The sequence below is a fragment of the Equus caballus genome, chromosome 10, assembly GCF_041296265.1.
Source record: "Equus caballus isolate H_3958 breed thoroughbred chromosome 10, TB-T2T, whole genome shotgun sequence".
NCBI lineage: Eukaryota > Metazoa > Chordata > Mammalia > Perissodactyla > Equidae > Equus > Equus caballus.
The window spans coordinates 20,394,171-20,420,502 of record NC_091693.1 but is presented as its reverse complement, the minus strand read 5'-3'; the positions used below and the strand labels follow the sequence as shown (position 1 = coordinate 20,420,502).

Here is a 26,332-nt window from a genome sequence, read left to right as displayed (position 1 = left end):
CTCCCGGGGGGTAGAGAGGTGCACAGAGCAGCTTGTGTGGAAAGGGCTTCCCTGGGGCAGGGGGGTGTCACAGGGGGAGACTGAGGCAGGCCCGACCTGCCTGGGGCTGGCAGCAGAGGCAGAAACCCAGGGGCATGGCAGGGAGGGTGAGGGGTCCAGTAGGGGCCTCCAGGGGTCGGGGGATCCCAGTGAGTGGAGGTGACCCAGCCGGGCCAGGGCCTGTGACAGTGAACCTTGTCCCCCCAGAGACCATGATGCACCAAGTAACAAAAGGCCTGTACTTTATTCATCCTCCGCCAATCCCACCCCGAGGCCCTGTGGGAAGCTGGCCGAGGTGAGAGGTCACCAGGCCTCGGGGCCGGGGGGCCCGAAGCGTCTCAAAAGCTGCTCCTGGTCTTCCAGGTCCTTGCGCACCTTCTTGCGCATGTAGAAGATGGGGCAGTCCCGGCTGCGGGTGGGGTCAGGGCCGGGGTCAGGGCCAGCTGCCCAGGTCCCGCCGCCCGGCCCAGGGATGGGGCGGGGGCCGTTCCCAGGACTTTGGCCCCCGGGTGCTGCCCACCCAACCCCCATCTGGCGGCGGGCTGTTTGCTCAGCGGGCATGGGGGGAGCCGATAACAGCGGGTGCCCGCCGAGGCGCCAGGCCACCAGCCGTATATCACCTGTCACCTGGCGTGGGAACCCGCCCCGCCCACCTGTTCCCTGGGGAAAGCCAGGCCCCGCCCTGGGGGAGGGGGCCCAGAGCGTGTGTGTGTCAGTGTGTGTGTGCGTGTGCGTGTTTGCGCGCCTGCACGTGGCCGTTCCCCAGCAGATACTTGTGCCCAGCCCTCCCCGCTCAGCAGCCCCCACCCCTGGCAGGGCTGGGATGGGCAGTGGCCTGTTTTGCAGGCCAGGACACCAAGGGTCAGCGAGACCCCACGGCCAGGAGAGGATGTGGGGTGGGGCGCTGGAGCCCGAGCCCCTGCAGCCCCCGGAGTCGGGGCAGTGGTCTGCAGAGAGCCTGGAGGGAAGCTGGGCGGCCGGGGGTCCCCCCGGTGTGCGCACCTGGTGCAGATGACGTCCTCGTGCAGGCTGCCCTGACAGCGCTGGCACTGGGTCCAGAGGCGCGAGAAGCGCTCCTCCAGGGCGTTCAGGTGGGACACCTGGGGGGGACAGGGCTGAGCGGGCAGCCCTGACCCCCAGTCCCCGGGCCCCCCGTCCCCCGACCCCTCACCTCCTTCTGGTAGAGCTCCGACTCCCGGGGCTGGCAGAACTTGCACACGGCTCCTGGGAGGGCGGCGGGTCAGCCAGCGAGCTGGGGCTGCGCCAGGGCCGGGCTGCCCCCTCCCTGCCCCTTCCCCGCCCGCTGCCCATCCCGGCTTCTGAAAGTCCCGGAGACAGGAGAACAAGGGACCGAGTGTGCGGGAAAAACTCCCCGGGGGAACTCCCAGGCCGGAGGGCCCAGGACCCTTGTCGGGGTGACGGCAGACAGGAGCCCCCCATGAGGGCCAGCGGCCATCCAGGCAGCAGAGCTGGCAGGTGGGGTGGGTGCCGGGGACCTCGGGCGATGGCAGAGGGGAGCAGAGGGCAGGGGCCCAAGGGCCAGGCTTTGAGGTCTGGGCTGGGGTCAGGACCGGGGCTGGGGTCGGGGCCGCGCTCACCCTGGTGGCTGAGGACCGTGCGGCAGCCGATGCAGCAGCTGCGGCGCTGGGCGAAGGCCAGGAGGCCGCCCACCTTGCCTGTGAGCACCGTCTTGCAGCGCGTGTGGTCACCCCCTGCAGGCAAGGGCAGGCGGTGGGCACAGGCCCTCCCTGGCCCCCCGGCGCCCGCCCCCACCCGCCCGGGGTGCCCCCGTACGCAGCAGCACGGCCTCGGCGCGGCCCTCGCCCAGGATGGGCTCGAAGATGCGCAGGAGCGGCTTGGCGAGCTGCTGCTCCAGGTAGTACTGCGTGTCGATGGGCAGGCTGTGCTCCAGCACGAAGAGGGGGTCCTGCGGGCACAGCGGCCAGGCAGGGTCACACCTAGGGGGCCGGAGGAGTAGGGGGCCAGCAGGGGAGGAGGGAGCGCAGTCACATGCCAGGCAGGAGGGAGTGGGGGGCACTGGGAGCCATGGGGGGTCCTCAGTCACCAGTGAGGGGCAATGGTGTGGGACAGTCACTGGGCATGGGTGCGAGTGACATCATGGGGGTGGGATGGAGTCAGAGGTCATGGGAGGCCCTGGCCACAGGCTCTGTGATCCATGCTGGGGGCCACAAGCGGGGTCCTCAGGTCACCAAGGCAGGTCAGAGGTCACGGTGGGAGGGGGCAGCATGAAGGTGGCCAGGAGCTGGAGTTGGAGGCCGGAAGCTGAGATATGAGAAGGTGGGACAGAAACTGGGGACTGAGCAAGGGGTCGTGGGGGTCAGAGGTCAATGGACATCTGGTAGGAATCCAAGGACATTAGAAGCTGGACGGCAATGACCGACGTGACACAGAGAAACAGATGGAGAGGCAGAGACACTAGGGCCCCCTTCTGCAGAAGGGAGTGAGGGAGGGGTCAGAATAACGGGGCTCCCTCCCGAGGGCACCAGGAGCACAGCGTCATGGAGCCGTCTCCCAGGGGGTGCTGGGGGGCGGTCCTCAGGGCCCTGTGGGGCCCGCAGAGGGAAACACCCTCCCCGCCTGGCTCGGAAAGCAGAAGTGAGAGCCGAGGAGGGCTGGGCGGGAGCGGGCAGCCCAGGTGGGCCTGACCTCGGACTTCATGTAGGCAGCCACGCCCTTGGCGGCACCGATGATCACGTAGGGGACACGGTCGCCCAGGCTGGGCGCGCTCCCGGGGTCCCGCTTCCTCATCCTGCGGAGAGGCCCGGGTGGCGGGCGGGTGAGGGCAGGTGGGATGGCGGGGGTGGGCGGGGTGTAGGAAGTGGTGGGCCCAGCTGGCAGGAGAGGGGCTATTTCTGGGCGGCCCCCGCCCCCTCCCGATGCGGGCGGACCTCTCGGCCAGCTCTACGTGGGCCTGTTTGCCGGCGTAGTCGGCGGCCGCGCGGGTCAGCTCCTTGGTGATGACCAGCTGGGAGATGTCGATGCGGTTGCACAGCAGGTCCGAGATGACCTCCTGTGCGTGGGCCACGGCGCCATTGGGGTCTCTGGGGGCCGGGATGGGCAGGCGTCACCAGTGGCTGCTGAGGGCCAGGCTGGCACCTCCACTGCCCCCAAGGCTGGGGGACCAGGATGCGCTCTGGGGGCTGAGGCCCAGGGCAGGGAGGGGCCCCGCCCAGCCATGGGCTGCAAAGTGGCGGAGGCGGGGCCTGAACCCACAGCTGTCCAACCCCACACTCTTTCCACCGCTCCTCCACCACTGAGGAAGAGCCGGCTCTAACACCTGCGGCGCCCAGGGGGGAGGGGCTGGGGGCTCCCGGGCCTGGCGGAGGAGGGGCCCGCCTGGCCTCCAGGTCTGGGCAGAGGGTCCCACCCACCGGTCGATGAGCAGGCGGCGCAGCGAGGCGGTGACAAGGTTGGCCACTAGGGGGCAGTTGTCCCTGCGCACGGCCTCCAAGCCCTTGCAGTCCATGCGGTCATGGGCATCCGGCCGGGAAGAGAAGAGCAGGCCGGCATAGCGCTTCTTGCTGATGAGCAGGTAGGGGAAGTAGACCTGGGGGAAGCCGTGGCTGAGACCCCTGAGACAGTGGGGGTCAGTCCCCAACCCTGAGACTCCCCCCAGAAACTGAGGACAGGCAGGGACGGTCCCTGTGACACGGAATCGGGACATTTGGGGAGATGCATCCTAAGACTCTGGCCTGAGCCCGGGAACACCCTCAGCATTCCAGCGCCCCCAAATCTGAAAGAGACTGGGATAAACCTAGGGGACAGGCGCTAAAACACGACATCCAGATGCTGGGGTGAAGGCTGGAGAGCCCCAAATCTGGGTCTGGGGCAGCCCTGAGGCAGACGGTGGGGACAAGTGCACCCTCTCAAAGAGGAGACCGAGGCCCGGAGTGAGCCCTGAGGCAGGGACTTCCCAAAATCGGGAGGTTCCAAATCTGAGAGCAGGGCACCCCAAGTCTGAACCTTGGGGACAAAACGTGGTGTGAGAGTTCCGTGACACACGCGGGGAGCTGGGGCACACCGGACAGTGGTGCCCTGATCCCAGATTTACCCCATCAGGGGCCTCACCGCCCAGGGTGGTGCCCACACCCAAAACCAGAGATGCTCCAGGGCTGACGGGGTTTTCAAAACAGACACCGTCCTGCATAGCCAAGGTGAGGGCCGGCAGGGTTCCAAATGCAGGGGAACCCAGGCAGCAAAGACCTGGGGACCGGGGCTCATGAACCCAGATCAGGGCGCCGCACAGGGAGACCGTGAGCAACGTCGGGGCTTCCAGGAGCTGACATACCAGGGGAGCCCCACGTGAATGCATTCTCACACTTCGCAGGCGCCCTGAGAATCAGAGACCCCCCGAAACTGGCAAGACCCACCTCTGCCCACTCCGAGCCCTGCTGGGACGCCACTTACCTTCTCAAACTCCAGCCGGATGGGCGAGGGGAAGTGGCCCGACACCCAGTCGGCGGCCTCCCGCCCTAGGGCCATGGCCTCCGCCACCGAGGAGACGCCGAATCGGCACATGACGGAGTCGGTGTCACCGTACACCACCTGGGGAGCGGCGTGTGTGACCAGGAGGCACGGGGAGATGCAGGCCGGCCCCCTGCGCTTCCCCACCCGTCCCATTGCAGGACGGCCCTGACCTTGGCGCTCGCGCTGTAGCCGTTCTCCGTCGTGTACTTGGACTCCACCAGCTGCTTTGTTCTTTCAATCATCTGGCGCCCGAACCCGGTGACGCTCTGTTGGGGAGAGAATCACGCAGTGAGGGCCGGGCCGTCTGCAGTGAACGTGGGCTTGAGGTTCCACCTCCGCTGCTTCTGGGAGGCGTGGGCTTGGGTGAGCTGCCCCGCCCCTTTGGGCCTCAGTTTCCAAATCTGCAAAATGGGGCTACTGAGCAGCTCCTTAATGGTCTGTTGAAAGAGGTGGGTCCCTGCCGGAGCTCCAGCACAGAGGAACCGACTGCAGCAAATGATTGCTCAAGAGGCTGGAGCCAAAGAGGCCATCAGCTCAGTGTTTCTCTCCGTGGAGGTGCCATGACAGCCAGTGACACTGCGGGCAGCTCTCCGTGGTGCAGGACCACTGACATTCCTGGCGTCTCTAGAAGCTGGCAATGCCACCTCTCCATCCTTGGGCGACCAGAAACGAGCCTACACACTGTCAAATGCCCCCCAGGGTAGGGGGTTGTGCCAGCCCCGTGGAGAAGCCATTCCTTCCTAACAGTCTTATTTTACAAGTAAGGAAACTGAGGCTGGTGGAGTGGGGGTGGGGGTCACACACCAAGGAGAGATGGGTGTGGCTCTTCTGTTTGTTTGGATCCAGTCAGAAAATCTTTGTCTTTTAACTAGAGCATGTAGGCCACTTACATATAGTGTAATTACTGATCACACTGGGCTTGAATCTACCCCCGTGTCCTCTGCCCTCTATCTGTTCCACCCGTTCTATGTTCCTCTTTCTTTCCTTTTTCTGGAATGACTCAGTAGTTTTATATTATTCCATCGCCTGCCCCCATGAGCTTGAGAGACAGATGTAAGGAAAGAGGCCAAGAAAGAGAGACATAACAGACAGGGACCAGGAAGGGGCTGAGGGAAGAGACAGACAAGGATGGGAGGTGGCAGCCCCAAGAGGATGGCCCAGGGGACGCAGAGCTGCGCCCTCCCGCCTGGCCTCTGCTCAGGGGCTGGAGCTGACGGCCACACACCCACTCTCTCCAACGAGGAGGTGGGGGATGCCCCCGGGGACGATGACGGGCCAACGAGAGGGGAATGGGTGGCAGGTAGTCAGGGATTAACCTCACCCAAAGAGAGGCCAGCTCTTGGCTGCCTCCTGGGAAGGAACCTCTAACCCCTGGCACGTCCCGCCTGACAAGAGTGTCTTTGTCTACCTGGGACCTTGGGCCACGCCAGGCAGTCTGTGCTGATGTGATTGACGGTGGGGTCTCAGGCCACACAGTATCAGCCTGACCTCTAGAGAGCTGGAGACTGAGTAAGGTCAGGGATGCGGGTGCTCCCTGTCTGTGTGACTGACCCCCAGTAAAAACCCAGGCCAGGGGCCGGCCCCATGGCCGAGTGGTTAAGTTCGCGCGCTCCACTTTGGCGGGCCAGGGTTTCGCGAGTTCAGATCCTGGGCGCAGAGACGGCACCACTCAGCAGGCCATGCTGAGGCGGCGTCCCACATGCCACAACTAGAAGGACCTACAACTAAAATACACAACTATGTACTGGGGGACTTTGGGGAGAAAAAGGAAAAATAAAATCTTAAAAAAAAAAAACCCAGGCCACCAGGAGGCCAGCCCGGTGGCGTAGTGGTTAAGTTCCCGTGTTCTGCTTTGGCGGCCTGGGGTTCGCCAGTCCGTTTCCCGGGCGTGGACCTACACTCCACTTGTCAAGCCATGCTGTGCTGGAGTCCCACTTACAAAAAAAATAGAGCAAGACTGGCACAGATGTTAGCTCAGCAACAATCTTCAAGCAAAAAGAGGAGGATGGGCAACAAATGTTAGCTCAGGGCCAATCTTCCTCACACAAAAAAACAAAAAAATACATCCAAACCAGGACACCAAGGTTCGGGTAAGCAAGCTTCCCTGGTGGGCGGTACCACACATGTGCTGTCATGCAGTGATGTCAGAAGAAGTGAGCGCTGTCTGAACAACTCTACGGGGAGAGACGACTGGAAGCTCGCACCTGGTCTCTCCTGGACCCCACCCCACATGCCACTTCCCTTGGCCGATTTCAATCCCTATCCTTTCCCTGTATTAAGTCATAACTGCCGGGGCTGGCCCGGTGGCGCAGCGGTTAAGCACGCATGTTTTGCTACGGCAGCCCAGGGTTCACTGGTTCACATCCCGGGTGCGGACATGGCTCTGCTTGGCAAGCCATGCTGTGGCAGGCGTGCCACATAGAAAGTAGAGGAAGATGGGCCCGGATGTTAGCTCAGGGCCAGTCTTCCTCAGCAAAAAGAGGAGGATTGGTAGCAGATGTTACCTCAGGACTAATCTTCCTCAAGAAAAAAAAAGTATATATTAAATCATAACTGCCAGTATACCAGCTCTTTTGAGTTCTCTAAGTCCTTGTAGCAAATCACTGGATCTGAGGGTGGTCTTTGGCCCACAAACAGCAGGTGGGTGTGTGTGTACACAGGCTCCTCCCACCAGAAGGCCCGCCCACTGGCAATTCTTCCAAGCCTTCTGCCCAGAGCCACATGAGGGCTGACAGAATGCCAGGTAGGGAGGGAGCTCCCGATGGCTGGAGGTAACCAAGTCTGGAATTTGCCAGGACCCAAACTCCAGGGAAAGGAGCTAGACAGGAAGCCCTTTCCCAGGCCATGAGCTGGGGCCTCAGAGACTCGGACCCTTTGTGGTATTGCATGGATCTGTTTTTCTGTCTGAGCGGCACAGCGGCCTCCGGTAGACAGGCCTAGGAGCAACTGTGGGCGGGGAGGGAGGCAGCGGGCTTTCTGTCCACATTCCCTCTCGGGGCAGAGCACTGACCAAGCGCCCATCGAGCATCCTCACCGGGTCCTCACGCCAATAGCAAGAGGGGGGACCCTCACGCCTGCTCCAACGGTGACCAGGGACACAGCAAATACAGCGCCAGGGCCTGACTGAGCTGCTGGGTGACCCCCAGCCCCACCCCAGCCCCCTGAAGAGAGACACAGCCTATTGGGGGGAGGGAACCGCCCTCCGCTCCCCACCCTCATGGGGTCCCAGGGAGGAGATGGGTTGGGGCGTGGAGCGCCGGGGACACGGGTTCTGTCAAGGGGACTGTGTGAGACAGAGCGGACGAGCGGAACTGCTGGGGTCGCTTCCGTGCCACGGCCGCCGCACGCCCCACCCCTGCTCCATTTGTCCACAGAGCCCTTGGCGCCACTGCTCTCCTATACACGCTCACTGCTCTCACCCTGCGTCCCCACCAGGCTGGGCCCTCCCCGAGGACAGGAACTCTTGTCCATTTTGTCCCCTGCTGGACCCACAGGGCACGAGGCCCGACCCATGGCTAATGCTCAGCAAGCGTTTGTGGGACAAATGCGTGAAGTGAACACTCACGGAGCCCCTGCCCAAAAGGCCAGAGAGCTGGGGCTGCCCGGGCCTTGACTCCAGCTGCTGCTCTGCCACCCACAGAGCAGGGGGCTGTCAGCCCACCCCCGCCCGCCGTGGGGATGGAGCACTCACCTGTGAGATCTCCAGGCATGGCAGCTTGCCCACCTGGGCGCCTGTGAAGCCGTACACAGAGTTGGCGCTCACTTTGAGTGCCAGCTGCCGCCCGTCCAAGACCTGCCGCCGCAAGGGGTCTGTCTCCTTGGCCAGCTCGGCCTTGGCCCTGCGATGGGGGGAGCAAAGGCCACTCAGGCAGCATCCTAGGTCTCAGGGGAAGATGACAGGCCCCGGCCTGGGCACTCGTCAGCGTGCCTTTCTGGAAAGGGTTGCCATGTACAGTTGTGTGTGCCGCATACTGCACAGAGACATCAGCAGAGGTGGTGAACGGGAGCTGTCTGGAGGGAGCAGCTAGTTCTAATTCACACACGGCTGCAGGGAAGTGTGGCCCGGCAGCCCTGGGGTGACCCACAAGGGACAGGGATTGCCAAGGAGCCACAGCAAGTGTGAGGTCTGAGCCGGGTGGGCAGGCGGCTCAGGAGCCCACCTCTTCCGGGCGCTGAGCAGGTTCTCCAGGATCTGAGGCAGGAGCCCCTTCCGCACCGATGTCTTCACAAACTCGTCCCCTGTGGGCGTCTTGATGAACTGATCCTCGGTCAGGCTGGGGGCAGGATGGTGGAAGGTAATGCCGGCCCCCTGCCCTGTCTCCTCCTCCTCCAGCCCCTGGGGCTCCCCCACCTCTCCCGTCTCGCCTCCCCTCCCCAGCATCTCTGGGTCCCCAGCCCCGGGGCAGTCTCGGGGTGCATGGGCAGAGGAGGGTGCCATACCCCAGTTTCTGGGCGGCCCCGGGGCGCAGGAGCGTGGTGTAGCACAGGTTGTGGGCCATCATGATGGACGGGTACAGCGAGGAGAAGTCCAGGGTGGCGATGGGGACATCGTAGTACCTGGGGGGGTGGGGGAGTCAGAGCCGGAAGCCCCAGGGCCACCCCCACCCAGCTGCGGGGCCTCACCCTTTGAGGGGCTCGATGACTGTGGCCCCCGTGTAGTCCTCACCGCCCTCCGTCTTCACCACGGGCATCACCAGCCCCTCGCGCATGGCCTGGAGGGGAGAGGCGGGAACAGAGGGTGGGCACGGGCAGGACCCTGCGGCTGGGAGTGGGGTGGCCGGGCCACCCTGGGCTCAGCCCACTGACCTGTCGCAGCAGCTGGGACACGACCTTGACCTGCTGGCCACGGCTGAGCAGGTAGCTGAGGGGCACGCCGGTGACACGCGCCATCTCCACGGCGTTCACCAGCACCATGAGCCGCTCGAGCAGCCGCAGTGGCAGGAAGGCGTCCTTGAGGCAGTACACGGCCAGGCGGCGGCGCGTCTGCTCGTTCCCGTTCTGGGGACAGGCATGGGGCATCAGGCCGGGCGGGGGTCAGGCTCGGGGAGGGCGGGGGCTGGAGGGGAGCGAGCGGAACGGGAGGCCAGGGGGTCAAGGGGCTCAGGGGGAGGAGACAGCAGACTGCAGGGCTGGGCGAAAGAGAGGAGGGGGCAGGAGAGCCAGAGGCCATGGGTGGGGTCAGGAACCAGGGCCACTCGGACAGGGTGAGGGGAGAAGTCGGGGGCAGGAAGTGAAAGTGCAGGTCAAAGGCACAAGCGGAAGGTTAAGTCCAAGGTGAGGAGAGCGAGTGGGAGGCTCAGGTCAGATGAGCAGATGAAAGGGTAAGATCAGAGATCGGGGCAGGAGGCAGAGGTCAGAGGTCAAGAAGGTAGTGAAAGATCAGGGGCAGGAGACAGAGGTTGGAGGTTGGGAGGGTGGTGAGAATCAGGGACAGGAGGCAGAGATCAGAGGTCAGCAGGGCGGTGAGAGATCAGGGCAGGAGATGGAGGTCGGAGGTCAGGAGGGCAGTGAGAGATTGGGGCGGGAGATGGAGGTCGGAGGTCAGGAGGGCGGTGAGAGGTTGGGGCGGGAGATGGAGGTCGGAGGTCAGGAGGGCGGTGAGATATCAGGGTGGGAGGTCGGAGGTCAGGAGGGCAGTGAGAGATCGGGGTGGGAGATGGAGGTCGGAGGTCAGGAGGGCGGTGAGAGATCAGGGCGGGAGGCGGAGGTCAGAGGTCAGGAGGGCAGTGGGAGATCGGCTGGGAGGCCGAGGGCCGGGGCCGGCGGACGTGTGGTCCGTGGGGTCCATGGGTGAGAGGTGGGGGCACCTGCAGGTCGGTGATGATGCTGTGCTGCACGTCCTCCTTCTGCTCGCCCAGGAAGTGGAAGCTCACGGCGTTGAGTGTGTAGGAGCGGAGCTTGTACTCCCGCAGCAGCACCTGGGCAGGCGCGGCACAGGGGTGGTGGGCATAGGCCGGGCAGCGGCCCCCGAGGACACCCCGCCCCACCCTACCCCGGCTGGCCGGCCCCACACCTGCAGCATGTCCATCTGTACGCGGCCCACCATGCTGACCACCTTGGTGTCCCGCCGGCCGGTCTGCTTCGACTGGAACGACGAGTCCCGGATGTTGGAGCGGAGGCCAGACACGCGGCCCAGGAAGGGGAAGGACGACACCTGAGGGAGGAGCACATGGGCAGGGTGGGCTGCAGGGGTGCGGCGGCTGCCCTGGTCATCCCTGGGGTGCAGCCCTCTTTCTGCTGGGAACCCCGGCCAGGGGATGCAGACAGACCCTCTGGGGCTGGGCTGGTGAGGACGGCGGGGAGACAGGAGACCAGGATGGGAGAGTTGGGGGCCTGATGGCTGTGGGGTGAGGAGGCAAGGATGGTGCCCAGTGGCTGGGTGCAGCACCCCGATGGGGAGCCGGAGGAGGAGCAGACTGGGGATGATGCCGAGCCCAGCGAGGAGGCAGTGGGCACAGGGGTGGGGCCTGGGAGCCAGCCCGGAGGGAGCACCAGCAGGAGGCAGCATGCTGGGCTGGGTCCCGGGTCAGGAGAGGTGTCTGCTGGAAGCGGGGACAGGGGCCTGAGCTGGGGCCGGAGTGGGGAGTGGGGGGCAGGGCTGTGGAGCGGAGGGGAGGGGAGTGGTGGCCCAGATATAAATGCCAAGCTGATGGGGTGGACTTCTCCCTGGAGCTGTCAGGGCCACAAGTATGGCTTTTTCTTCATTATGGAATTGGCCAAACACATAGGAAAAAATGAAAATAATACAATATGCCCCACATTATGAGTTGAATTGTGTTCCTCAAAGATGCTGCAGTCCTAACCCTGGAGCCTCAGAATGTGACCTTGCTGGGAAACAGGGTCTCGGCAGCTGATCAAGATAAGATGAGGCCATTTGAATGAACACTGATTCAATGCGACAGTGTCCTTAGAAAGGGGACACTGGAGCAAGAAGACACGCAGGGAGGAAGACGAGGTGGAAAGACAGGGAGACGCTGTCACCCCTAGGAACGTCTGAGAAGCCAGGAGAGGCCTGAGAAGGCACCGGCCCTGCGATGCCTCGACTGTGGACTCCAGCCACCAGACCGGGACGACGCGCGCCCACGGTACCATTGGGGCGGCCAGCGATGCATGCAGCGCACACCCAGGGCCAGACGCCACAAGCAGCAGGGCTCTGCCACGCGCACCAATGTTTCCCTTATTTTTCGGTGACATGGCTTAAAGCCTGGAAGACACGGCCTTGCCCCCTGCACACTTCAGTCTGCCCCTCTGAATACGTGAGCCTTTTCTGACTTAACCATAATGCTCTTCTCGCCTCTGCAAAAGCCACGGAACCTTCTGTACTATGAGCAGGGCGGGGAGGGGGCCAGAGCTGGGCTTCCGGGGTTGCTTCTGGAGCGCTGGGGCGGTGGGCTGCAGGTCCGCAGAGCAATGTGGACCACACGGCGCAGGGTGGCTGCCAACACTCAGAGCCCCTGTGGGGCATCTGAGGGCAAGTCTCCCCACCCCCGGCCTGCCCTACCTTGAGGGTCTGGGCCCGGGAGATGAGGTAGGGAAGGTCGAAGTTCTGGATGTTGTAGCCGGTGATCACGTCGGGGTCCATGGTGCGGATGAAGGCCGACCAGGCCTGGGGGTGGGAGCACACAGGGTCACCCCAGTTGTCATCCTGGTCACCTCCCTGCCATGGATCTTCCCCACTCTTGGAAGGTTCCAGAAGCCCCCAAGTGCAGCCGGAGTCCTCCCACCCATGGTGGGCAGGTGCTTCTGAAAATCATGCAGGACCCAGAGCAGAACTGTCTACCGCGAACCACAGGGTCTGGAGCCGTGGATGCAGTGGCCCAGCATCTGGGGCCCACGCCCAGGGGACTCGGAAAATGGCCTTGCGCCTGGGCCGCAGAGGTCGGGTGGGGGTACCGAGAAAACGGGGGACGTGGAACAAGAGGCACCTGCAGCAGCTCCTCCTCCCGCTCGTAGCTCTGCACCTTGGCGCCCAGGATGGGAGCACAGGGCCGCAGGGTGAGCGCCAGGCGCAGGAAGGGCTCCGGCTCGCCCCAGCGCAGGCCCAGCGAGCAGATCTGGATGACAGGGTCCCGCTCGGGCTCGGGGAAGATGCCTGCGCAAGGAGGGAGGAGGGGGACACAGGGACCTGACTCCCACCTCTCCCTCACGACACATCACAGTGGCTGCACCTCCACATCTCCCCCAGCCTGTCCACTCCTCCCCGTCCCCATGGCCTGCAGACCTGGCACAACATGCCCTGGCTGCCCCTCTGCTTTCCCCTCCTGGCCTCTCTCCTCCTTCACACAGGCTGGGATGGGCTGCCCCAGGGCTTTTGCACTTGCTGTTCTCTGCGGGGAATGCTCTCCCCACCCCACACCCCAGCCTGTTCTTCACAGGGCTTGTCTCCTCACCCGAAGCCTTCACCACCTGTGAAAAGCTGCCCCACCCCTCCACCACTCCCTCCTTCACACTGCGAGTCTTACAATCACCTGTCCACTTGTGTGTCCACTCCCTCCTCCTCGAGTGAGCTCAAGCAGCACAGGGACGCCCAGGCCGAGCCTGGCACGTCACAAAATCTAGAGGGAGGAGGGAGGAGTGCTGGGCCCCGAGGACAAACCTTTGCGGCCAGCGCACTCGATGTCGAAGCTGAGCACGCGCAGGGGGGCGATTCGCTGCCACTGCCCTTCTGGTGCGTGACTGATCACGTCCGACCACAGCACGTCTGCCTCCAGCTGACACAGTGTGGTCTGTGGGGACGGGGCATGTCAGCGGCTGCAGGGTCCCGACTCCGGGCCCAAGCCCCTGGGGAGCCCCGCACCTTCCCCTTCGGCCTCAGGACGTATTTCCCGGCCGGGAGCTCCAGCCAGTTGCAGCCGACGATGTCCGTGTCCACCATGAACCTGGAGGGGGACGAGGGTCAGCGGGCAGAGGCCGACCAGGAGGAGCCGGGATAGAGGCTGGAGAAGTGAGGCAGGGGCAGTACCGGATCTCAAAGTCGACGTTGGCCTCATAGGGCGCGAAGCTGGGGGTGCCCAGGCCTGCCACACGGATGCCCTGCTCCAGGAGGCGGCGGGCGGGGGCCATGAGGCGGGGCAGTGCGAGGGTGATGCGCAGAAACGGGGAGGGGCCATGCCCTTGGTACCCGAACATGCCTGCGGACAGAGGGAGCTGGCACCGGCCCGAAGGGACCCCACCCGCTGGGCCCCGGGCGGCACTCACTCTCCCGGGAGCACAGCTCTACAGCCAGCACAGCTGGCCCCGCGAGCTCCTTCCCGCCGCGCTGGTCCCGGCTGATGGCCACATTCAGCTCCCGCTGCAGGTCGCTCAGGTGCTCGGGCCCGAAACCTGGGGGGGGAGGGCCAGTCAGAAGCGCAGGGGCCTCTGGGGGGCTGGGGTGAGAGGGGTCTCTCGGGTCGGGGCCACTCACCAGGGGGCGCCGGGGTGTAGAAGTAGGGCGCGAAGCCGTGGATGTGGCAGCAGACAGAGACGCCCTCGTCGGTGACCCCGAAGGCACGGAGCACGGGCACGGAGCCCGGGGAGGGCGTGGGTGCCCCAGGCAGGGGCTGCGCTGGGCCTGGGGGCACAGGGTAAGGCAGGGGCTGCCGCCCTCAGATTCCCCCAAGGTGCCCCTCCCCAGGTCCCTCCTGTGCCGGGGACACAGCCCCCTGCCTTGCAGCTTGGGGTACTTCTGCACTGTCCCTGCCGCCTTACTTCAGCCCTGCTGTGGAGGGGAGAGCCTGCCTCCCCCACAGTCCATTCCTACCACGCAGCTAGAGGGAGCCCACCACCCTTTGCTGCAAATTAAAACATTTTTCTTTTAAAAAGTAAAATTGGGGGCCGGCCCAGTGGCGCAGTGGTTAAGATGGTGCATTCAGCTTCGGCAGCCTGGGGTTCACAGGTTCGGATGCCAGGTGCAGACCTAGCACCACCTGTCAGCCACACTGTGGTGGGGTCCCACATGAAATAGAGGAAGATTAGCACAGATGTTAGCTCAGGGCCAATCTTCCTCATGCACACACAAAAAAAGTGGTATCACTTTATGTGTGTGTAGTGTTAGGAACTCGATCGCACATACAGATTCGCATAACCACCCCCAAAATCAGGGGACTGGGCAGTTCTGTTGCTCCAGACCACTCCCCCGAGCTGCCCCTTCGTAAGCACACACTCCCCGCCACCCTAAGCACGGATGGCCTGTTCTGTCTTTAGATCTGGCTTGGACTCGGCGTGACGCCTCTGACACTCATCCGTGTCGTCGAGTGTGTCAACAGCTCCTTCCTTCTCGCTGTGGCGAAGCACCGTGTGGTGTGGGCGGACCGCAGTTTCCCTATCTGTTCCCCGACCGCAGGACATGTGGGTTGTTTCCAGTTTGGGGCGGACATGAAGAGAGGTCCTACTAAAGCTAGGCTGCTCTTTCTCTGGGGTAAATACCTAAGGGTGGAATTACCGGGTTCTATGGTAAGAGTAGATTGAACTCTCTTATCTCAATAAAGTTGGGAAAAAAACCCCAGCCTACGAATGGAGAAAAAGAGAGTAGGCTGGGGCCAGCCTGGTGGCCTAGTGGTTAAAAGTTTGCTGCGCTCCACTTTGGCAGCTGGATTCAGTTCCCGGGTGCAGACCTACACCACTCATCAGCGGCCATGCTGTGCTGGTGACCCACATACAAAATAGAGGAAGACTGGCACACATGTTGGCTCAGGGAAAATCTTCCTCAGCAAAAAAAGAAAAAAAAAAGAACAAGAAAGGAGGTTAAACTCTGTAAGAAACATCCAAGCTGTCACGTCCCACCAGCACCTGGTGCTGTCAGCACATCTTACTTCCGTTCTCTGAGGTGCACAGTGTGTCACCATGGCTGTCCCGTGCGTCTCCTCAAGAGCCAATGACACAAAGCGTCATCCCACCTGCTCATTGGCCATTGTCTCTCCTCCAGCGAATTGTCTGTGTGAGTTTTGTGCCCACTTTCAAGCTGGATTGTTCTTACTGTGGAGACCCAAGCACGCTGCATACACTCGCAGAACGGTCCTTGTCACATACGTGGATGCCAACGTGCCCTCCCGCCTTAGCTTCTTTTCATTCTCTCCGGGGCGAGCCTTCTAACACGTACGATGGAGTGGGCCTCCCCACTGCCAAAGGCACCCAGGCTCGCTCAGGGTGGGGCCCTGCAGTCCTGGCCGGGCGACAGGATCACCCTCAACCTCCCGCCTTCATCTCCGCCCCTTGCTCCCCCTACAATGGTCACCTCGCTGTGCCTCAAACCCATCAGACCTGCTCCCTCCTCGGGACCCTCTGCCCGGAATCTCTCTTCCCCAGACGTCCCCTTTGTTCCTTGTCACCTCCTCGGAGAGACCATCCTGGACCTTTAAGAAGCATGGTCCAGCACCCCCACCCCACTCTATTTTCCTCTATAATCCTCATGGCCACCCGATGTTCCATGTCCTTCTTTCTTCTGCCTCTCCTTCCAGAACGTGAGCCTCTGAAAGCAGGGACCTGGTCCGCCTGAATAGAGCCTGGCTCAATGCAGACACTCGGCTGTCCTGACTGACTAGACAAGTGGATAGACGGACGGATGGATGGATGCCACACCACATGTCTCGCCCCTCTGCTAGGAGTCAGCTCTTTACCTTCAGGCCTCAGCTGGACGATGCTCCCATCCTCCAGGAAGTCCAGCTGGATACGTGTGCCCCCCACACTCCCCACCAGACACCTCGCCGCCCCCTCTGGGCACGCCTAGCCCTGTCCCTCCCTCTCACAGCCCTGGTCTCCCGAGCAGGGACTGCCCGTGTCCCTCTCCTCCCACAGAGCCAGCAGGGCTGACCCGGCCCGGCCTCCACCCCGGGAGCCCAGGGCCCGCCTCCCACCCGGGGCTCCTGGCCCCAGACTCACCCACATAATGGTCGATCTCCAACTGCTGGAAGATGAGGGGCTCCGTCTGGGGGTCCAGGGGAGGTGGGGAGGGCCGCAGCCAGCGGGGGTCTATGGCTGTCTGGGAGAGCTGCCCTGGGGGGAACGGGACTGCGTGAGCCACGGCTCTCCCTCAGAGGTAAGGAACCGCCTGCCTGCCCAGCCGATGGCCCTTCAGGTGGCCGATTCAGCACGGGAAGGTCGGTTGGATCAGGCAGGCAACTCACAAGAAACCATGGGGTCAAGGATCAAGGTCAGAAAGCAGCTGCAGGCAACAGAGGTGGCATACTGGCACAGGTCAAAGGTCAGCCCCACGTGGAGCTCAAAGCAGACCCGAGGCTGGGGGTCAGAGGTTACAGGTCAGCTCTGTGGCTGACTGTAGGGTGGGGTTCCCACCCAGCTCTCACCGTGCGTAGCCCCCTCCAGGGCCGACTGCAGCTCCTCCTCCTCCTGCTCCTGCAGCCTGCGCTCCGCCTCCAGCTCCTCCATCAGCGCCAGCTCCTCCTCGAACTGGGACGGCCCCGATGGCTCGTCCTCATCCCAGAGGCCCCCCCGGGCCCGCTTCGGGGGCACCCCGGGCCCCGGGCCTGGCCGCCGCTTGCCCTCCATCCTGCTGGGCGAGTCGGGGCTGGCTGAGAGTTCCGGCCTTCTCCACTGCCTCCCATGCGCCCGCCGTGGCCGTGAGCCTTCTGACTCTCTCTCTGGGCCGCTGAGGAGCAGGACGACTCTCCACCCGCAGGCTCACGGGCGCTGGCACGTCCCAGACACCCAGTGGCCGCTGGCTGATGTGACTCCCTCCCTCCCCACCTCTGTCTACCTTCCCTCCACATCCTCCCGTCCCTGTTTACCCCTCCCTCCACATCCTCCCATCCCTGTTTACTCCCCCCTTGCAGACCCCTTGTCACCCACCCCGCTCAGCCTCTCCCCTCGTCCCCCATCACATCACAGACTTGGTCCTTAGCACGTCCCTTTCTTTCCCATAAAGCTCTGTCCTCGAGGCCCTCGCCCGCCCACTGCCCCATCTGCCCAGGCCCTCAAGCAGCAAACAGCCGGGAAGCTTCCCCTTCAGGCCGGTTGCCGTGCTGGGGCCAGGGAGTGGCCCAAAACAGAGTCTGATCAGGTCCCCTCCCAGCTCGAAACACTGCAGAGGCCTCCCGCCCCACTTGAAAACAGAACAAAACAGCCCCTTCTACTCTGAAATAATTTCAGACTCACAGAACTCCCGCATGCCCGTCACGCAGGTCCCCCAAGTGTCAATATGGCCACCTCTGCTCCCCTCCCTCCACCCCCAGAGAACGTGCACAACTCACACGACCATTTGTTTTCCTCTTTAAGGACATTCTCTTAAATAAGCATGGCACAATGGTCAGATCCAGGACATTTAACACTGACTCAGTAATAATATAAAATAAAGAGTTCATTTTCCAATTTCTCCCATTATCCCCAAAATGCCCTTTAGAGCAGCCCCGGCCCTCAATCCAGGATGCACTGTAGCAAACACAACAACAAAAAATAGACACTGCTGTTCATGTGTGTTTACATGTATTCTTTTTCTTTTTTGAGGAAGATTGGCCCTGAGCTAACCTCCACACCCATCTTCCTCTATTTTGTATGTGGGATGCTGCCACAGCATGGCTTGATGAGCGGTGTGTAGGTCTGTGCACGGGATCGGAACTGGTGAACCCCAGACCACTGAAGCAGAGCCCGTGAGCTTGACCACGACATCACCAGGCTGGCCCGTTTATGCATTCTCAATTGCAACCTATAAGAAATTACTCGGGGGTTATGTTCCGACAGGATGTATTGACTATACTCAGGTTCAGCCTATTCGAGTTGGTAACTTCAGTGCGGTTCAGTAAGAGAATATTCTCAGGAAATGGACACTCAAGGACTTAGGGGTAAACAGCCAAGACATACACAAGCTGTTCTGAAGTTTTTTTATAAAGTGTGCACATGCATACAGAGAGGAGAAAAAGAAAGCATGTGTGCAAATCATAAAGTAAAAAAAGAAAAATGTGAAAACAGGTGAATCTGGTAAAGGGAAGACAGGCATTCCTTGAATTATTCTTATTCTTTCAACCTTCCCATGTTTGAAATTATTCAAAAAGAGAATGAAGTTTTAGAAAAGTACACGTCTGGGCCGGCCCGGTGGCTGGTGATTTAAGTTTGTGTGCTCTGCTTTGGCAGGCCAGGGTCCGCAGGCCCAGATCCCAGGCGCAGAGCTACACACTGCTCATCAAGCCACACTGTGGCGGCGTCCCACATACAAAACAGAGGAAGATGAGCAGGGATCTTAGCTCAGGGCGAATCTTCCTCACCAAGAAAAAAAAAGAAAAATGAAAAGTACATGTCTCCCAGTGTCCAGGCTGAGACAGAGGGGATTATGGGAACCTAGAGCAGACCCCAGACCCAGCTGGGGCGGGGAGGAGAGGAGGGGACAGGTCAGCCACCCCAGGTTCAAGGGAAGACCTCTGGATCCCATAACTACCCCCCCACATCCAGTCTCCCCTCTTCATCCTTTTTGCAACTGACCCCTTGCCTTGGGGCTGCCACAGGCCCCCGAGCTCGAGACTACGTCCCCCAGGGTGCACTGCTAGGGGTGGTCAGGTTACCGAATTCTCTCTCACTGGACGGGAGTGACTGCGAGGTGTGCAACCTCCGGGACAGCCTCAAAAGGAAGCTTGCCCTCCAGCCTCGTCCCGATTCTCGAAGGCTGGAGCATGGACGTGGTGGTGGTAAACCAGCCCGGACCACAGGGACCAGGATACAACCCAGAGAACACGGAGCTACAAGATGGAAGGAACCTGGGTCCCTCAACAGCCTTTTGGAGCCAAATTACCTACTTTTGGAGTGTTACGTGGAGGAGTAAACTTGAATCTTGCCTGAGCCACTGTGATTTGGGGCCTCTGTTACAGCAGCCTAGCCCAGACCTTAAACACAGCACAGAAAAACTCTGAACTGACGGGGGATGTGTTACTGCAAGCGTCTGGAGGTGGTACAGCACAGACTACCTCTCAGCACGGAAAAGGAGGCAGCTGACATACACACAGAATTCAAAAACACGCCGAACTCCGGGAGCCAGACACCAGGGCATCCTGGGGGAAGGGGCAGTGACTGCTAATGGGAGGGGTTTCCTTTAGGGGGGATGAAAAGGTTCTGGAACTAGAGGGAGCTGGTGGCTACACAACACCGTGAGTGTGCCAAATGCCACTGAACCACACACTTTAAAATGGTTAATTTCATCTCAATTAAAAGAGTATATATCGTAGGATGCCATTTACAGAAAATTCTAGAATAGACTAATCTATGGTGCCAGAAATCAGGCTAGTGGCTGCTTCTGGGGTGGGAGAAATTGACAGGCAAGGAGCCGGAAGGAATTTTCTGGGACGAGGGCAATGTGTATCCAGCTGTCCTCTTGAGGCCTGTGCTTTCACTCTATGTAAATTACACCTCAAGAGAAAACACAAAAGCGGGGAAGTGGCAGTTCCACATCTAGGGGTTCACGCTGCAGACACATTATCAGATAAGGAAAACCTGCCTTTACAAGGTTATTTCCGGCAGCATTGTTTGCGATCGCAAAAGTCTGGAAACCACCTAAATGTCCTCCCCTGGAGCACTGTTTCCCTGAGCCACAGTAATTCCGCTCCACGGAATACTATGCAGCTGGATACAGGAATGAGGAAGCTCTCTGTGCCGACACCGGGGCTCTCAAAGCCGCATTGTTAGGCAGAGGAGGCGAGGTGAGGGATGGTGTACATACAGTGCTATCTCTTGTATTTAAAAAACAAAAAAAAGGCCAGGAAACTGTTTTAGATTAAAGGAGAGACTATGGAGCCATAACTAACGCAAGGGGTAATCCCAGATCGGATCTTAGATTAAAAAATTGAAAATAGCTACGATATTACCAGAACCACAGGGCAAAGTGAATAACTGTCAATGAGACGACAGCGCCGTCTCTCATAAATGGCCTGATTATGATAACTGTACTGTAGTTACGTAGGCGGGTGTCCTCATTCTAAGAGACATCTGCTGGAGTGTTTGGAGGCCAAGTATCATGATGACCACAACCTTCAAATAGTTCAGTCAAAAAAGAAAACACTGTGTGTATGTGTGTGATGCGTTAACAATCAGTGACTCCCAGCAAGGGGTACGTGGATGTTCATCATCTTTGTCCTACAACTTCTCTACAGGCTTGAAAATTTTCCAAATAAAAAGTTGGGGGGGGTGGCTTGGTGGTGCAGCAGTTAAGCTCGCACATTCCGCTTCGGCAGCCTAGAGTTCGCCAGTTCAGATCCTAGGTGTGGACCTATGCACTGCTCATCAAGCCGTGCTGTGGTAGGTGTCCCACATATAAAGTAGAAGAAGATGGGCATGGATGTTAGCTCAGGGCCAGTCTTCCTAAGCAAAAAAAAAAAAAAAATCAAAAAAAGTGGTGGGAAATACGTAAAAGACAAACATTTGCACAAGGTAGGCTGGAGAATATGTATAAATATGTTTGCTACTGATGCATAATTCTGGAAGGGCAAGCAATAAACTGCTAACACTGGTTTCCTGGCTGGGGATGCGGAGATAGGTTTACTGATAGAATCATCACCCCAACAAGACAACCCGCACCCATCAGCTGTCACCCTACACTCAGCCCATCCTGCCCCAGCCCGGAGCAACCCCTCATCTCCTTTGTCTGTCCTGATGCATAACTTGCCACGCTGGGCATTCCCTCTAAACAGAATCTCAGGATCCGCATCCTTTCGCGTGGGGTTTCCCTTCCTGAGGATGATGTTTGCAAGGCCCGCCGGGTTGCAGCTGGGAGGGTGCTGCATCCCTCTCACGCCCGCACAGCCTCCCACGGGCAGCTCCCACCACACCGTGTCCAGCCCGCCCCCCTGGGGAACAGGGGGTGTCCGCACCTTCTGGCTGCCGCGAACAGGGCTACAACCGAGTGTACGCAAGCTGCGTCCAGAAGACTCTGAACCCACCCTCCCTCCGCACCTTTGGGGTGCGAACTGTGTGCACACGTGGCTTAGCTCACAGGAAGGAAAGAGCCAGAAGGCCTGGCTCCAGCCGTGCACGAGGCCAGAGACACAGAGGGTAACAACGTGTGGGAGAGGCCTGGCTCGGGCAGAGGGAGCGGAGGGAGGTGGAAGGGGGCCGACTGGCTGCCCTGGGTCAGGGGCTGAGGCCAGGGGCTGTGGTGGCAGGGACGGTGTTACCAGGAGCAAAGTCTAGCTTCCCGTGCTGGTCCCGCATCCCGGGCACCGTCCACAGTGCACAGTCAGGCGAGGCAGCCTGGGGAGGGAGGAGGCCCCGGGGCGCCCCTGCTCGGCCGCCCCAGAACAGGACAGGAGCATGGCTGGCAGGCGCCGTGCGCTCCCTTGCTCGATCCTTCGGCAGCAAATACTGATCAGCCAGTGCAGCAATGACACCACACTGAGTGCCCGCCTGGGTCACGTGGGAGTGTCTCTGTGCTGCTCCCCCCTCGATGTTCTCGTCCCATCTCACTGACTGGCGTTAAATGCCATCCCTCGGCTCCTCACTCCTGCCTTTGTCTCCGGCCCAGCCCCCTCCCCAGGCGCCAGGCAGGCAGATCAACCGCCTGCCCCAGGGTGGTGAGGCTGTCTCTTCAGGCATCTCAGACATGAGCTGGGCTCCTGACCTCCCCCGACACCTGCTCCTTGCCCCCACCGGCTCCCTCCATTCAGTCAACAGCAGCTCCCACCAGGCCAACCACCTCGGAGCCCCCCAGCTTCGTCCTTCCCCTCGGCCCTCATGCTCGCTCCATCTGCAACTCCCACAGTCCTGACCCTGGCTTCTCAGCCCCCGTGCCGCTCCCTGCCGGTCCCTCTGGTTCTAGGACCGCGGCTCCTTTCTCCCGTGCATTGCTGTCGGCCTGTCTCCCCCTGCTGGAACACGAGCTCCGTGCAGGCAGGGATCCGCGTGTCTCCATCACAGAGCCTGGCACAGAGAGGGCTCAAGAAATGTCTGTTCAATGAATGCACAGCGTCCGCAGCCCTACGGTGCCCCTCATTCCACCCCGCCCTCGTCAGCGTATTCTCCACACGGCAGCCAAAGGGCTCCTGTAGAGACACGCCCCATCAGCCTGTCCCTCCTCAGCTCAAAGCCCATCCCCAGGTCCCATCTTGGGCAGAGTTAAAGCAAAGTCCTCATCATAGCCCACAAGACCCTGCATGACCGCCCCCAGCCCCTTTCAGACACCACCTCCCCCTCCCCCCTGCTCACTCAGCTCCAACCACTTGCCTCCTCTTTGTTCCTTAGACAGTCCAGGCTGGGTCCTGCCTCAGGACCTTTGCACAGGCTGTTCCCTCTACCCTGCCAAGTGCTTTTCCTCAGACGCCCCCGCGGCTTCCTCCCTCCCCTCCTTCGGGTCTTTGCTCCGGTGTCACCTTCACAGTGAGGCTGTTTACAAGCGTGGCTTGTGGCCCCGGAGGCAGGAGAACAATAACTTTGTCAACATGTGTTCATAAGGGCACTTTCACAGACATAGTTATAGGTATTCATCCTATAACAACCCTCAACATCCTCAACAACCCCTTTCCTGGCTCTATTTTCCTCGATGACACTTGTCGCTGTCTGGTGTGCTGTACCAGTTCTCAGAGTTCTCAGTGTGGTCCACGACCTGGCAGCCTGAGCTTTGCAGGGGAACTTGCTGAGATGCTAACTGTCAGGCCCCACCCCAGACAGACTGAATTGGGCCCTCTGGGGGGTGGGCCCAGCAGCCTGTGTGGTAACAGCCCCCCAGGGTGTCCAATACAGCTCAAGTCTGAGAACCGCTGCTCCTGTGTCTTGTTTACCATCTGTCCCCAGGAGAATGGGTGCCGAGGGCTCTGTCGTGCTTCCTGCCATCTCTCATGTACCCAGAAGAGCGCCAGGGACGGAGGACACGCTCAATAAACATTTTGTGAATGAAGAAACTTCTGAGGCAGGCGTTGCTATTAGCCTCCAATGCAATGACCAGAACGGAGGCCCAGAGAGGTGAAGCTACCTGCCCGAGGTGGCAGAGCTAGCTCAGAGGGGTGGCTGGCTCCAGAGCCCACTGTTACCCGGCACTCCAAACTGCCAGCCCCCAGGTGCCAGGCCAGACACGGGGGAAAGTGCCCTCTGCCCAGGGGTGACACACGGAAGATGGATCCACCTGCTTGCCCCCCTCCCACCCCCCCCGTTCTGGGGCGCGCCCACATCTGCTGAGGGAACGATTAAATAATTACAATGGGACTGTTGCCTCTTGCCCCTTGAAAGTGTCGCACTGTTCACGCTTTGGCCTTGTCCCTCCTCCGGGCCTCCCTGACCCCCGCTGTCCTTGTCACAGGCCGGCGACCATCTGGGCCTGTGTCTGACCCCCTCACGGGCAGGGAAGGGTGTGGTGCTTCTCCGGGCCCCCCGCATCGCCCAGCACAGGCCTGACCAGGGAAGCGTGTGCTGCACGAAACCCTCCTTTCTCTTGGCCGCCCAGCTCCCCTGCCTCCCCAGAGACTCAGCTCCAGGTCAACCCTGCGGCCGATCGGCCGGCCCTCGGGGCCCGCACAGCGCCTCGCACTACTTTCTGCACGCTTGTTCCACTGCTCGTGCACCACGAGCTGGGCCTGCGTCAGGCCGTGAGCTCCTCAAAAACAGGGGTCAGGGTCTCGCTGGAGCCGGGGTCCCCAGCGTCCCCCAGGACAGCGCCGGGAACGCGGGCCACTTCAGGTCGTGTCCGTTCAGACTCCCCTCGAGTGTCATCAGCTCCACGAGTCCTCCCCAAGCCCCGGCTTCTCTCGGCTCCCAAAGACCAGCGCTGCCTCGTTACAGCTCAGAGCACCCTGCGCTGAGATCTCTCCTTCCTCAACCAAACTGAACAATCAGTGGCTCCCCAGGGCCCAGCAAAGGGCCTGCCACGAGGGCAGCTGACCGAAGGACCAGAGAGAGGGAAGAGCGCTGCAGAGGAGGGAAGGGCATGCCCAAGGCCCTGAGCGCGGGAGGAACGGCTCTAAGAGTCAGGGGAGGCCTGGGCGGCGAAGGGCAGGATGGAGGAGGAGAGACGAGGTAACTCGAGGTTCCTGGAGCGGGTGGGGCTACGAAGCTGAGACCCTGATGTCACCCAGCCCACCCACTGCACCCCAGCTCGGCCCTCAGCGTGGCCCCCAAATCTGCTCTCCCTCAGCCCCCTCCATCCAGCCTGTTGCTCAAACCACAAAGCCCGGCCACCTGGGGGTCCTCTGCCCTACACCCCTGCCGGTTCAAACCCCCCAGACAGCTTAAGCCTGGCAGATTCTCTCCACCTGCGCTGTAGGCTGGGCCACCTGCTACCCCCTCTCGCCTCCTCACTGGTCTCCCCGCTTCCCCTCCTGCTCCTGCTACAATCCCATCTTTACTCGGCAGCCAGTGAATTTTTCAAAACGCAGGGTAGGCGGGTGGGAGGGTCAGGTTGCTCTGATGCTCCAAACCTTCTCCAGCTCCCTATCGAACTTAGAACAAAAGCCAGAGCCCCCACCAAGATTTCCAAGGCCCCGCAAGATCTGGCTCCCCATCCCGTCCTCAACCTCACCGGTTCCCTTGGCTCCACCTACAAACACACCAAGCTCCTCCCTACCCCAGGGCCTTTGCACCTGATGGTCCCCCTAGCCGGATCTTCCTCTACACGGCTGACTTCTCTCTCAAATGTCACTTCCCCAAAGAAGCGACTCCTGACCCCTCCAGCTAAAGAAACAGGCTACTCTGTATTACTTCACTTCGAGTAACGCATCACAGCCTGAAAGCATTGCTTTCCCGTCATTATCTGTCTACCGTCTGACCTATTCGGGCTGTAGCCCCTGCTTCTGGGACAGTGGCTGGCACACAGTACCCAGTATTTGGTGAATAAAGGACGACACCACGCCCCCACGTGCCCCATGCAGCCCCCCTGTGCCTCCGGGATCCCGTCGCCCCACAGATCCTCCAGGGCGCGTCCCCACCCCGCCCCGCCCCCGGGGGCCGGGCGCCCTGCTCTTGCGCCCCCCGCGCGCCGAGGGACCCCTGCCCCGTCATCCCCCGCGCGCCCCCCGCACGCACCCGGGAGACGGAGGGCCGTGCCCCTCTTCCGCGCGCCCCGAGCCACGGGGACGCCGCCCCCGCCGCCACGCGACCCCTCTCGACCCTCTCTCCGGCCTAGGTCCCCGGTTCCTCCAGCCCCGCTCCCTGCCAGGCCACGTACCCTGCCATTCCCCGTCTCCCTCTGCTCACCCGCTTCAAACGCCGTTTCCCGCCACAGCCGCCGCCGCCGCGACCTCTGACTCCGGCGCGCGCAGGCCCAGAGACGCCGCGCGCCAGCCAGGCCACGCCCCTCGCGCCCAAGTAGGGCGAGGCCACGCCCCCAAGTGGCATCTGGCCACGCCCCGTCCTTACCAGTGAGGAACAGGCCACGCCCCTCCCCCATTTTGGGCGTGGCCTCGTTCCCTCACGACGAATCCTCGCCAAGCCCCGCCCCCTCGGTCGTGTGCGTCCCAAAGCCACGCCCCCCTGAGGCTGCGTCGCGACCTCGTGCGGCCTGCGCGCCCCGCGGCCCTGGCCCCACCCCCGCCCGCGGGCGCTGCGCGCGCATCCCCCGCTCCCCCACCCGCCTCCTGCCCGAGGCCGGGTCCTGGGCGCTGTCCGTCTTTCCCCCAGCGGCGTGGTGTCCGTCCGCCCCGCAGAGGCTGGCACACGCGCGCCCAGGTCCCTGCCCAGTTTGCTCTCCTGTCTCACACCCTCAGTTTCCCCATCTGTAGACTAGACTCTGGGCAGGGCGGGCACACCTAGGGGGTGCCAGGCGCGCCGCTCGGAATGGGGCGATGGCTTGTAACTGCTCTCACTTCCGCCCTAAAAAACCTACCTTTCGGGACCCAGCCCATCCCTTCAAGCAACCCCTCCTCCCGCTTCGACCAGGGCCCAGGACTGTCCATCCCACTCACGCCGGGGC

The 26,332-nt window shown here is 61.6% G+C and overlaps 1 protein-coding gene across 2 annotated transcripts; it reads right to left on the bottom strand.

Annotated features, from left to right (window-relative positions):
- Positions 1-264: 264 nt before the first annotated feature.
- POLD1 (DNA polymerase delta 1, catalytic subunit) lies at positions 265-25,725 on the bottom strand. Of its 2 annotated transcripts, none has more exons than XM_023650223.2 (27): positions 25,618-25,725; positions 16,812-17,014; positions 16,387-16,500; positions 13,934-14,080; positions 13,726-13,851; positions 13,490-13,658; positions 13,325-13,406; positions 13,124-13,253; positions 12,453-12,619; positions 12,029-12,133; positions 10,541-10,681; positions 10,335-10,445; positions 9,334-9,525; positions 9,151-9,239; positions 8,968-9,084; positions 8,688-8,801; positions 8,219-8,366; positions 4,698-4,793; positions 4,468-4,605; positions 3,432-3,607; positions 2,949-3,101; positions 2,707-2,809; positions 1,834-1,966; positions 1,638-1,751; positions 1,211-1,263; positions 1,042-1,139; positions 265-448 (listed from the first exon to the last, which is right to left on the bottom strand). In XM_023650223.2, exons 2-27 carry the CDS (start codon positions 17,011-17,013, stop codon positions 343-345), a joined length of 3,324 nt encoding a protein of 1,107 aa, XP_023505991.1. In that variant the 5' UTR covers position 17,014; positions 25,618-25,725; the 3' UTR covers positions 265-342. The 2 variants fall into 2 exon arrangements, with proteins under 2 accessions (XP_023505991.1, XP_070079281.1); XM_070223180.1 differs by having other exon boundaries at positions 16,387-16,495; positions 25,618-25,692.
- Positions 25,726-26,332: the final 607 nt, after the last annotated feature.